Genomic DNA, 12913 nt, shown 5'->3' with positions numbered 1-12913 from the left:
ATTGCTTCTATAATATAATCCATAATGCAAAAGCAGCTCTTTTCCAAACATTCTAGAGTAACTGAAGTTGTTTACATGTCTCTGTTAGGTAATTTTCCTATAACTTTGTGCCAATTGGTTTCATACTATTTGGTAAAAATCTTCATTCAATCAAGACAACTGCACTTAGTTAAATTTTTTTCATACAGAGAATTATAGGAAAGTTACAGCTAGCTGATTTGAGGCCATCGGCATAAAGTCAATACAGAGTTTTAGAAAAAGAAAGCAGACTACAAAAATGGAGTTGTATAATTAAACATCAAATAGTCCAAGTAATAAAAGTCATAGATTAACTGTCTCTCAGTTCTAGTCAGATCCTTCAAGTACTGTCCCACCACCTGAGCGTTGGTTCTTTTATCAGAAGAGTGCCTGTCTTTAAAGTTGGGAAATTTCAGTTCTTTTGGAGCTCCGATCAGCTGTAAAAAGTAATTGGCGTCTTCTTCCAAAGTTTCAAATTTCCCTACAAAATCGTAGTGGATCAAACAGGGATAGCAGAGTTTGCTGACCTTTTCCCAGTGAATGTCCATTCCTACTGGACGATGCGAGTCCAGCAAATAATGGATGAACTCTTTGAATTTGACTCCAGATCCATTATTTAATGCTTCTTCACAGGCATTCGGCCGATATTTCTTTATAATTGCCTTTCCAAATACTGGATGGTAATAACTATTGGGGTGTTCAAATTTGTCCCTAAATGCTGACACTAATCTTTCCATGGGATCACGAACAAACACAGCTTTGGTGTAGGTGTTTAAACGACTATAAATCCCTTTTAAGTCAAAGCTGTCTAGCTTTTTCAAGTGCTTCCCGTAGTGAACAGCATCATGGGAGATGTTGTACGCAGAGGGAGCCAAGCCGTTGAGCACCATCAGAATTCTCTTCCAGTTGGAGCAGCCAGCCTTGGGTACTTCACAATACAAGATCTTGTGTTTATCTTCTACGTAGATCCTGGAGACCATGTGAAAAATGTGGGATTGAGGACGACTCACCCCACCATATTTCTTGCAAAATTCCTGAAGGAGAGACCTACGTTTTTCTTGAGTTGCATCAATTCTCTTCCATTTGCTGTCTGTGACTAAGCTTTTATTTAAAGGCCGAATGTCTACTGACCAATTCGTTTCACTGAACTTCCTGAAGAGGATCTTCGTCCCTTGCTGTTTTTCAGTCAACTGAATTGTTGGTGACCCTGGGTTCCTGCTCAAAGCTGGGGCCTCTCCTTGGGAGTGGTTGGTCTCCGTGAAGACCCTAGTAGGGCTCTTGGAGTTGAGTAGATTTGCCGGTTTATCCTTGGGATCCTTGAGCATGTGGGACTTGGGGTTCTGTTAAAATAGAGAATGAGAAATGTTGAAAGAACATTCACAAATATGCATATATTGATAAGGAGCTTAACATAATTGTTTTAAAAGGCTATCCAGGGGGTCACATTTCATGTAAGCTGCCAGAACAGTTTAGCAAAGCATGCAGAAAATATGGTTCATAAACTTCTTCATAGAAAATGTAACAGGGAAAAATGGTATCCAGGCATCGTTTTGAACCAAAGCTTCACATTGTACAGTATGTTTATTTGGGTTATTATTATGTTATTCATTTAATATTCATGTGGTGTATTACTTTAATAGATTTTCTCATGCACATTTATCTGTATATTATTGGGGTAAAACTACTAGTTGTTTAGAATGTATTTATTTGGCTGTGAGCGGTTTCAGTTGCAGCGTGGAGGACCTTGTTCCATCATGCAGGCTCAGTAGATGCGGCATGGACTTAGTCTCCCTCTGGCATGTGAGATCTTAGTTCCCTGACTGGGGATTGAACCTGCATCCTCTGCACTGCACGGTGAATGCTTAACCACTGGATCACCAGGGAAGTCCTCAAACTACTGGTTATTGATTTGAATCTATGGTCACTGTAAGTTTGTTATTATTTTTGTACCATCTTTGTATCTGTGGCTGTCAATTATGTAATCTTGTGCATGTGTGAGTCTTAAGTCACTTCTGTTGTGTCCAACTCTTTGTGAACCTAAGGACTGTAGCCCGCCAGGCTTCTCTGTCCATGGGATTCTTCAGGCTAGAATACTGGAGTGGGTTGCCATTTACTCCTCCAGGGGATCTTGCTGACTAAGGGATCAAACCTGCATCTCTTTGTGTCTCCTGCATTGCAGACGGATTCTTTACTGCTGAGCCACCAGAGAAACCCTCATACAATCTTACAAAATGCAGAAAAAGTATACACAAGATAGAAAGGAAAAAGCCCTGAATTTTCTATCTTAACTTTGCCTGTAATGCAATAAAATATAACTCCATCATTCTGTAGGTCAATGATTCTTGAGCTATTGAAGAGTGTGTGACCTTCAAGCATTGACTTAGTGCATCTGAATGTAGATACAAAATGTAGCTGTATTTGGATTGAGATTTTTGTTTTTTTTTTTTTTGGGGGGGGCATTCTATAATGTGCAGAATATTTCAGAGTCATAAATTATAACCTAAAATTGTAGCGAGGGCAATTATAAAAGTTTAATGGCCACTTCAGTTTTCCAGGCACTTGCAAAAACTGGTATATAATTTTTTCACCTTGGAAAATGTTTTATTTTTCTAAAATTCATTTATCACAATAATTTAATAGTATCATACAGTTTCATTCATGTATGAGACCTTCCCTCTTTCCTAAGTGAAGAAAGACTAGGGAATCCAGAAATGTCTACTCGATGTCCTGCAGTACAAAACTGTATCAAAAGTAGGATGAGAATTTAGTTCTCTTGGTGGGATGGTTCAGCCCACTTACCGTCTGTTCTTCATCTGAATATATCCTTCCTACAACTCTCAGAAGTGACTTGATAAAGGAAGTCATGGGAGACAGGGTTTACAAGGTGGCTTCCTCTGATAGTGACACAAATTTTAATAACCTTGACTTTTACCCTGGGTAAACTACAGAGGCTTTGGAGAGTTCTGAGCAAAGAAGTAACATGATCTCACTTGGATTAGAAAAGGATGGCTGAGGAGACTGAACTGAAGCTATACATGTGGGGTTGTCAGCAGGGTATTAGAAAGATGAATGAAAAAAATGATGTGTTGGGGGACTAAAGCATGGGACTACCAGCCTAGGGGGAGGAGGGAGTGGCGGGGAAAGTTTCCTAGCAGATTTGTGTATATGTACCTAGAGGGAGACAGCTACTGATATAGATGGATTTACCATTTTGTTCTCAGGGTCGAGAACAGTCTCTAGTCTCTAGTCTCTAGTAATTATTTGTTATATGGAGGAAGGAATGTATGGCTTGGCAGATTAGGTCTTCAAGGATGATTAGGAGTTTTCTAGCAAATTGAGCAAAAGACCAGAGGAATGAAACACTGTATGGGAGCCACCTCCAGGCATCACAGTCCTTCCATTGGCTGAGCTTCAAGGAGAGATGCTTCTTTCTGGTGGAAGAAGGTTGATTGAGTAAGCCCTGACCACCATACACCAACTTGTGGAACCCCATAAAACAGTTGCCAAGATCCACCACACCACTGAGCCAACTATTTGGGGTTTCAACTCTAAAAGCACTTGTCTGGTATCTTCTCAGAGACTGCCAAGGTGACCTGAAAGCTTTGAGTCCCTCTTTACCCTGATCAACAACTTGTAGTCCACAAAGTTTTCACTATAATATAAAAGTTGACTTGAGGTTTTGAAATGGAGCACGACCCCATGGTCCTTGCCTCCCATGTCCTCTGCTGGCCTTTTGTCTGTGGAAAAAATTTTTGCCAACAAGTAAGTTTAATCAGGAAAGTAAAAACATGAAGAAGGAAAGGAAAACAGTCAAAGGTGACCAAGCAATCATAGTTTAGTCAGTAAACAAAGCCAAGGACTTGTAGATCCTCCTCAAGGGCTACCCAGGTGGCCTGGGTTCGACCCCTGGTATAGGAACTAGAAGTATCGTTTGGGCTTCCCTGATAGCTCAGTTGGTAAAGAATCCTTCTGCAATGCAGAAGACCCTGGTTTGATTCCGGGGTCAGGAAGATCTGCTGGAGAAGGGATAGGGTACCCACTCCAGTATTCCTGGATTTCCCTTGTGGCTCAGCTGGTAAAGAATCTGCCTGCAATGCGGGAGACCTGGGTTTGATCCCTGGGTTGGGAAGATGCCCTGGAGAAGGGAAAGGCTACCCACTCCAGTATTCTGTCTTGGAGAATTCCATGGACTGTATAGTCCATGGGGTTGCAAAGATTTAGATACACTGAGCAACTTTCACTTTCAAGGGCTACAGATAATATTCTGAGCCATAACCTGTCAGCTGTCTTGTAGATACTGAAACCCCCAGCAGCTGGGAGAAGTCAACCACATGATGACCAGACTGCAGCCATGATGTAAGCTGCCACAATTCTGAGAACTGGCCTCAAGGAATTGGAAACAAACCGACCCTGGAATTGAAGATTAACTGTACCTAAAACAATCAAGATGACGCTAGTCAGACCATTGATGACCAGTTTCAAGATGACTGTCAAAGCTGACTATGCTGTTTCTGCATATATTCCCCCCATCTATAAAAGTTCTTGCTACCTGATTGTCTTGGAGGGGGGCGGTCGACCTTTGGACAGACACCTGCCCACCCCCCAGTCCCTGTTCCCAGCATCCAAAATAAAGCAAACTTTCCTTTCTACCAGCCTGGCCTCTTTAATGGCATTTGAGTATCGAGCAGTCGGTCCCCACTTTTGGTAACAGTCTGAAAGATCACAGGGTCATTCACTGGCACGGCAAGTGCTGAGCATAGCCCTGAGATCAAACTGCCGCTACATTTCTGCTGCTACTTCTTCAACCCCAACGATAAGCAATAATCGCTCTTATTATTAATAGTCATCATTGTTGTAATAGTATTTTATCCCAGTGACCTAGTGAATTTCAAGGCTCCCCAGTTGTCCATTATTATCCAGCCTGTAATTTGTGTGTCTACAGATGGCCCAATTAATTCTCTCCCTGCCCCATTAACAAAAACAAAAATGAAATCAGCCCTCTGATCGCCCTCTGGACCTTCTGCTTGTGGTCATCAGATTTCCCTTTATTCTTTTTTATTTTTTTTTAGATTTCCCTTTATTCTTCAGGGACTTCTGGAATGTTTGCTTTCCATGACTTTCTCTGATGACTCTTTCACTTTTTCAAGTAGATGAAACTTCACTTCTTTATGCCACTTGTCTCTCAGGCCAGAAGATGGGGAGCTGTTTGCTTGTCCTTTCCTGTAGCTTCCAGGACACGCCCCCCAGCCTGCCCTCCTGCTTCTGGGAAGCACCTGGGTCCTGCTCCACCCCCTTTTCCTCTCCCTATCTGGTCATCTGCTTTTTCCACTGACCTTTCCACTTTGTGCACTGAAGACTTCAGCTCCAGGCTCAGACTCTGCTTCTTCATCCCTGCTTTGTCATCATGTGTAGTGACTCCGACACCCAATAAACTCTCTGCTCCTTGACCACCTCGCCTTTCACAGAAGCGTCTCCACTTTACATGGACCTTGCTATTGCCAGAGTCTGCACCACCTCCATCACGTCTCTGACCCCTGGCATCTAACCATCCAGTTAGTTCATCAGGGCTTCCAGTTCCGCAATTCTGTGACCACTTGTCACTATCTTATTCAAGCTCTTAGCAGCCAGCACGCCTGGTGACTCTCAGAAGTCACCTCTGTAGGGAGATGTTCCTTGTACACCTTGTTTAATTTATGTTCCCCTCTGAGATTTTCTCTCACTGAACCCTGCTTATTTTTCTCATACTACTTATCACAATATGAAATGATTTTACTTACTCCTATGCTATTTCCACCCCATCCATCTCTCTTGCCCTAGAATATGACTGCACAGGTCTCATCTTTCTTGTTCTTTGTTGGATCACTGGTCTCTAGCATGTTACCTGATGCATAGAAGACGACCAATAAATAATTGTTGAATGAATAAATGTGATTATAATTTAACAATGGGCTTCTAAGGAGTCATTTTATGACCTTGTTGAAGAAAACCAGAGCTAATCAGAAGATCAAGGTTAACTTAGATAAATAATTGACTGATTCTTGTTAAGGGGCTGAAAATCTGTATTCAAACAAATCTTTGGCAGAAGAGAAGACAAATAAAAGAGGCACAAGGAGAGCTGTTCATGCTGAAGTAGGTGTGGAGGTGGGACCCTTACCAGCCTGCCAGATCAGATTGGTTCAAAGTCACTCAGTACTGCCTGGGAACTCCTGGAGGCTGGCCAGCCATCTGGACTCCCAGGCCTCACTGTGACGCCCTGAAACAGAATCTGGGGAGGGGGCTCTTGGCTCTAATTTACTCTACATACAGGTGTGCTTTCCTGCTAAGTCGCTTCAGTCATTTCCAACTCTGTGTGACTCTATGGATCGTAGCCTGCCAGTCTCCTATCTCCATGGGCTTTTCCAGGCAAGCATACTAGAGTGGGTTGCCATGCCCTCCTCCAGGGGATCTTTCCAACCTAGGGATCGAACCCTTGTCTCTTACAGTCTTCAGAAGACTACTGGTGCCATCTGAGAAGCCCAACACAAGCATTAATGGTAATTGGGGTCCACTGAACTGGAGCATAGCAGTGGAAGGTGAGAAAAAAAAAAAAAAGAGTTCATCTCATACAATTCAGGAGAGAGAGAGAGACTCCCAAATATGCTGGATGCGAATATTTCAGTAAGCAGAGGTAAATGCTGTACTATAGGCAGGGTGTCATGTCGGCCCTAACACGGACCAGTTGAAATACCCTTCACAGATATCCACTGCCCTTTGCTGGAGGTCCGTATTTCTCCAGACACTTTCCAATCACCAGTATGTCTGGGGAGATCACTGCACAAGGGAAAATGCTCATATAGACTTCAGTCTCCTGCTGGTTTACCGAGTATCAATCTGTTTCCTTAGCTCTGATCAAATCAAGGTATGAACAAAGGCTTCACTCCAGGCACCCCATGAGGCTTCTGGGTGAATGGACATGAGACCCTCTCCCAGCAATGCCTCATTTCACCATCACTCACCTTTATAAAAACAATTACTAGGATCTTGTGACATCCCTCCTCTCCCCTCCCACCCCTGCCCTGCCTCACTCTACTTCCCTTTAAATCACAGCAAAGACCGAGGGGTTTGGACTACTAATAGAAAGGTTAATAGTTTTTTTTTTTTTTTTTGGCTGTGCTGGGTCTTCATGATGGTTTGCAGGCTTAGTTTCCCTGCAGCAATTGGAATTCTAATTGCCCAACCAGAGACTGAACCTGAGTACCCTGCATTGGAAGGTGGATTCTTAACCACTGGACCATGAGGAAGTCCCAAGGTTAATGGAATTTTAAATTGGAGGCTTAAACCAATGAATTTCCATCATGATGGTGATAATAACAACAGAAACAGTAATAATAAGAGTAAACTTCCATTCCCATTTTCCTTCAGGGCACTTGGTTCAGACTGTCCCTAAAGCAAATGCATATAAAGTCAAACTTATCCTGTTCCTCCCAAAATTAGCTCCTCCTGCACTATCTTCTATTTCTGAAATGGTTCTAGTACATTCTGGTCCCCACTGACAGAATCTGAGAGATGCTTTGACAATCAGAAAGTAAATTGGTTAATTTACATCTCATAAAGTCTTTCAAAAAAACTTTTCTTTTGTACTTATTATTTCTTAATTGGAGATATTCTTTAGTAGCCTCCTAATTGGTTTTCCTGAAAATTACTGCCAAATTAGTCTTCTTAAAATATTTTATTTTTCATCCCTTAAAATCTGGAACTGGTTCAATTACAGATATGGGGTAGGAATTGGCAACCCACTCTAGTATTCTTGTTTGGGAAATCTCATGGACAGAGGAGCCTGGTGGGCTACAGTCCATGGGGTTGCAAAAGAATCAAACGTGACTGAGGGACTGAGCACACACCAACATACAAACAAAAGTCTTATTTCCTTAGTTGGCGTTGGCAGCCTGTCACCACTGGATCTCTGCTCACTTTGTGGTCTGCTCCTTTCCTGATGTGTTCTGTCCTTTACTTGCTTCTAGCAGTCTCTCAGCATCCCCTATCCATGCTCTCCCCCTTTATTGGGACTTTCTGAATCTCCTAAGCTGAAAGTCCCACTTTCCTCATTAAAACCACCCAGGTCTCTAGAGAGGGATTCCACTCTCTTTGAAACAACTTCAGCACTTAGTCTGTACCACCTGTAAGGAAAATAACTTTATTCCAGCCTACACTGAGATTTGATCGTCTCACTAGAGAAACTCTTTTTCAGACACAGCTAAATTGTAAACTCTGACATAAAGCTAGGGTTTTCCAAGTGTGCCTTTAAAGAGTGGATATTACTGTAAAATTAGCTGAAAGACATGTAACCACAGATGAAAAAAAGAGTATTAAAAGAAGTGGAACAAAAATTGTGGAATATACATGAACTCTGCAGTAAATGTGAAAGCCTCACTCTCCTTAATTTTTAAGGTCTATGGTACCTCTGTGAAGTCTTCTCTGATCTCCAACATTTAAATTAATTGCCCTTCCTCTTTCTCCCTCAAAGTCATGGAACCCTTACTATACATCAGGCACTGTGCTAGATGACAGTGATGCGGTGGTGGAGAAGACAAATGTGGTCCTTGACTCCGTGGAGCTGATATCCTTATAGGAAAAAAAGTCAAATAATTACACACTTAATTAATATACTGCCACAGTGGCAAAGGCTCCAGCAGGAAGCTGTTGGAGGCTGGGAGAGCAGAAATGTAAGTGCAGGGTACTAAGATAAGTCTGCTTAGTCTGTGAGTCGGGTCCTCTGTTTAACACTTTTTGTTTCTTGCCTGGAGAATCCCAGGGATGGGGGAGCCTGGTGAGCTGCCGTCTATGGGGTCGCACAGAGTTGGACACGACTGAAGTGACTTAGCAGCAGCAGCAGCAGTTGGTCTGTATAGTTGGTTATTTAGGTGACTAGCTTTCCAATTTATTTACGTTTATTAAAGGTCAGAGTACAGTCTAATTTTTTTTCTCTCCTTTCTGTTTGCACCCATTCCCACTAGCATCTTTTTATTTTAGATTTTTCATATTACATTTTCTAAGTCACTTTCCTGAATATATGGACATTCTATTATGTGATTGAACTGCTTTTTTAAAAATTTATTTTTAATTGGAGGATAATTGCTTTACAATATTGTGTTGGTTTCTGCCATATAACAACGTGAATCAGCCATGGGAACTGCTTTTGCCTTACTTTGTCTTTTTAAAACTTATTTTATATTGGAGTATAGTTGATTAGCAATGCTGTGATAGTTGCCGGTGCTCAGCAGAGCAACTCAGCCATACATATACATGTATCCCTTCTCCCCCAAACTCCCATCTCATCCAGGTTTCCACATAAAATTATACAGAGTACATTCTTATAAATCTGTATTATTGCCATAAGTATCTGGAATAGTATTTTGCATAAACATATGTTTTGATTCAATGGAAGCAAAAGCAATATCATTCCTGTACTTCCCGTTTTTCAGGCAACTAACTTACATTGGCTTTATGCTGTCATGAGTTTCAGTTCTGCAATACTTTATCTGCTATTGTGAGGCTGATGGAAACTATGTGCTCAAGGATTTTGATCATTCATTTGATACACATTGAACTTCTGCTATATGTTGTTCTTGGCATTGTAGAAATGGATGAAGGAGATAAAATGTATAGTCCTGTGAGGAAGCCAAGGTTTAACTGGGTTGATTAAAAAAAGCAGCTTGTGAAAAAATTGTGACAATTGCCATAATGAAAGGATGCATAGGGTATTTGGGGAACAAAGAAAATAGTACTTCATTTTTCTCAAGAGCTGTTTTGTGGGGCAAATCTCACAGAGGAGGTGGATGCCTGAGAGTCTAGGAGGATGACTGGGAAGCTGACGGGTGGACCAGCCAGGATGGGAAGGTACCATCAGGGGGACTCTTGGGGGACCAGATTCAGATAAGAGGAGAGGCAAGCGGGTTGGATTCATTCCAGGAAGGCCTTGGGCCCATATAGAGTCTAGACTTTGCCACATAGGTGACAGGGATTTTTGAAGGCAGGGACTTAGAATGAGTATTCTGTAAACAGCAGCAGCAAGAAGGCATGCCTGGAGAAAGGGGATCATCTAGAAGACAACTGAGACTGTCCATCAGGAATTCTTAGGAGAAGAACTAAAACAATGGGGTAAAAATGAAGAAGAAGGAATTATTTGGGGCCAATTTAGGAAACTGATCAGACTGGGAGAGTGGCGGTGAAGGAAGTAGAGAGAACGGATTTCCATCTCCCAGAGAGAGGACACAGAAGCAGAGGGTTATGGGAGGCTGGGGTGTGGGTGTGGTGGGTACTTTAACTATCTTCAAGTTCAGACCTCTGGAGTGGAGGTGCCTTGGGAAATCTGTCAGGATCGGGACTCTAAAGCTGGGTGTACAGATTCGGGAAGTGTTGGCTGGTGGAGGTGCTAGCTGAATGTATGGGCTTTGAAAGTTTCCTAGATAGAGAGGCAGATGATCACAGTGTCTGCTGTTTACTAAGTGTCTGCTATGTGCAGACCCATTGCACACACCACCCTCTACTGCCATGAGAATCTTCCACTTCCGCTTTTCAACTGAAGAAACGGAGCCTCTTCACTGAACCTGTTTAAGGCACACAGGGCTTTAGCACAGGTAAGAGCCCTGTCCCAGGAAGCAGTCAAGGCCCTGTTTCCTCGCCATCCGCTGCCTGGTAGTCCGTAGCTACGTGAGCCCTGGCAACAGCACGCCGACTGTGACGGCAGCAGCGACTCTGGCAGGACACATTCCATTTGTCCTATTTGGCTAAGCATCTGCCAGACCCAGATCAGATTTGTCCGTGTCAGCATCTTTGAGTGACACACACGCCCCTCTGGCTGAGTCGCCGGCAATATTTGACAACTCAGCTTTACTCAGGGATGCCTCTTCAAAGCCCGCTCCAACCCTCTCAGTCCAGAGCGGGCGACCCACACTTTGGTGGTACCGTGGGCTACCAGGGCCCTGTGTTAGAAACAGAGGGTGGCCTGGGGCACTGGATCTTGCCCGGGGGAATCTGGGGGTGTGCCAAGAGGGATTTCTTTTCGGGATTTCAGGCTGAGAAAGAATGCAAAGGAAGACTGTAAGCCATAAACTCACAGCAAAGCGGGAAGGAGAAACAAGAGAATAGAGTGGGTTACCTAAGGAGGGGGGTCAGAGTGAACAAATCACGGACAAAACAAAGTTATGATCGATCTGTTTCAGTGGACGGTGGTATGGATGGTCTTCTCTCTCCACGCGTTGTGCTTATGCGCATGCTCGGTCGCTTCCGATTCTTCGCAACCTCAAGGAGTGTATCCCTCCAGGCTCCTCTGTCCATGGAATTCTCCAGGCAAGAATACTGGAGTGGGTTGCCATTTCCTACTCTAGGAGATCTTCCTGACTCAGGGATGGAACCTGAGTCGCTTGCATTGGAAGCCGTATTCTTTACCACTGTGCCACCGGGGAAGCCCTGATCTCTTCAGGTATTAAGATAAACTTTATCACCTTCATTTTAAGAATATTACTTCATTAATGATAATATTTGAAGCTTTTTTTGGAGGTTTCCAAAAGACGTAGTTTCTCCTGAGTATGACAATTTGATTCAAGATGTCATTGAAATGGCTGCTACGACGTATCAAAGGCCATAGACAACTCCTTTGGTCTCCCTTTCTTCTCAAGGCCAGGTGTGAGCGGCACTGGTCCGGATCATTTAGTCTGAGGGTGGGAGCTTTCAGTCGGAAATACTTCATCCTCCAGAGCTGGTACGATATGAGCTCCTGCTGGACTGCGAGGATCACGGAGGGGCGCCTGCCCCCTACAGCCCAGCCTTGGTAACTGCAACTGTTCGAACGGAGCCGTGGGGAGTGAAGAGGTGGGGAAGGAGGAACTGGGGACAGTTCAACCTTTCCTGTTCCTTTCTTTAGGCAGAGCCCCAGACCAGGGAAGCAGCATTTACCCGGGGAACTTTCTTCTCCACCCACTACAGAGCCACTTGAGCCCCTGGGACAGCAATGCCCACTGGCAAATAGCAGTGACACCAGCAGGGCTGGTGATGACGTCCAACCACACTCCTCTTATATGGAGACACTGATGGACAGAATTCTGCCTAATCTACTTACAGAGACACCGCTCTCATCAAGCAAACAGGGGAGCAAAATTCTCTAAAGGCCCTTCAGACACTGCATCTTTTCCCCCCTCCCCTTGCTATGATTCTATAATCTGTTTCTTGGAAGGAATAAACACATGTTGACATACCTTGTTCAGAAACAACATCACAGTCTATTAACTCCATTATTCCCCATGCCAGAGAATACTGCTCACGGCAGGAGGAAGGAGGTCTCAGGCTTCACACTGGGGATTTTCTTGGGCCCTCGCATAACTGTAGCCACTAACAACTAGACTATAGCCAATACTGGAACAGGATGAAAGTGGATGGATGAGCATCACTCACTTGTGAAACCCACAGAAAAGGCGGGCACTTCTGGACAGTTATCAGATCCATGGGAAGACTCTCTTGCATTACCTGAGACTCATATATTGAGATTCCTAGGTCCAGACCATGCTCCCTCCTGAGCAAGGGAGCACGATATATCTATATATTTGATATATTTATACCAAGTGGCAGGGAGACTGTGAGAGCTCCAGTCTGCTTTAGCTAAACCGTACCTGCTGGACCAAGGGAAAGGATGGATGGGGAGGGTGGTTTGGGGATGAATATTGTCAGAGGGCTTCACCTGCGTCAAGTGCTGCTCAAACAAGTGCATCCTCCCCCACCTCTGGCAGGTGGGGATGCGCACATTCCCATGAGACTTACTCAGTATCCTACAGCTGGCAACTCCTAGAGCTAAGGTTAAGATCCAGGCTTGTCTGACTCTTGTGTTTGTCATCATACCGCACATGTTTACCCCACAAGGCTC

The 12913-nt window shown here is 43.7% G+C and overlaps 1 protein-coding gene across 2 annotated transcripts in view; it reads right to left on the bottom strand.

The window, feature by feature from the left end:
- Positions 1-214: 214 nt before the first annotated feature.
- The window catches only part of CHST9 (carbohydrate sulfotransferase 9), a 247855-nt gene continuing 235156 nt past the window's right edge, over positions 215-12913 (bottom strand). For both annotated transcript variants that reach the window (XM_055559152.1, XM_055559153.1), the window contains exon 4: positions 215-1358. In XM_055559152.1, the coding sequence (XP_055415127.1) occupies positions 270-1358 (1089 nt within the window). In that variant the 3' untranslated portion in view covers positions 215-269. The remainder of the gene's footprint in view (positions 1359-12913) is intronic.

Source organism: Bubalus kerabau, chromosome 21 (assembly GCF_029407905.1).
Source record: "Bubalus kerabau isolate K-KA32 ecotype Philippines breed swamp buffalo chromosome 21, PCC_UOA_SB_1v2, whole genome shotgun sequence".
NCBI lineage: Eukaryota > Metazoa > Chordata > Mammalia > Artiodactyla > Bovidae > Bubalus > Bubalus kerabau.
The sequence above is the reverse complement of the archived record's forward strand: the minus strand, read 5'-3'. Positions and strand labels throughout refer to the sequence as shown.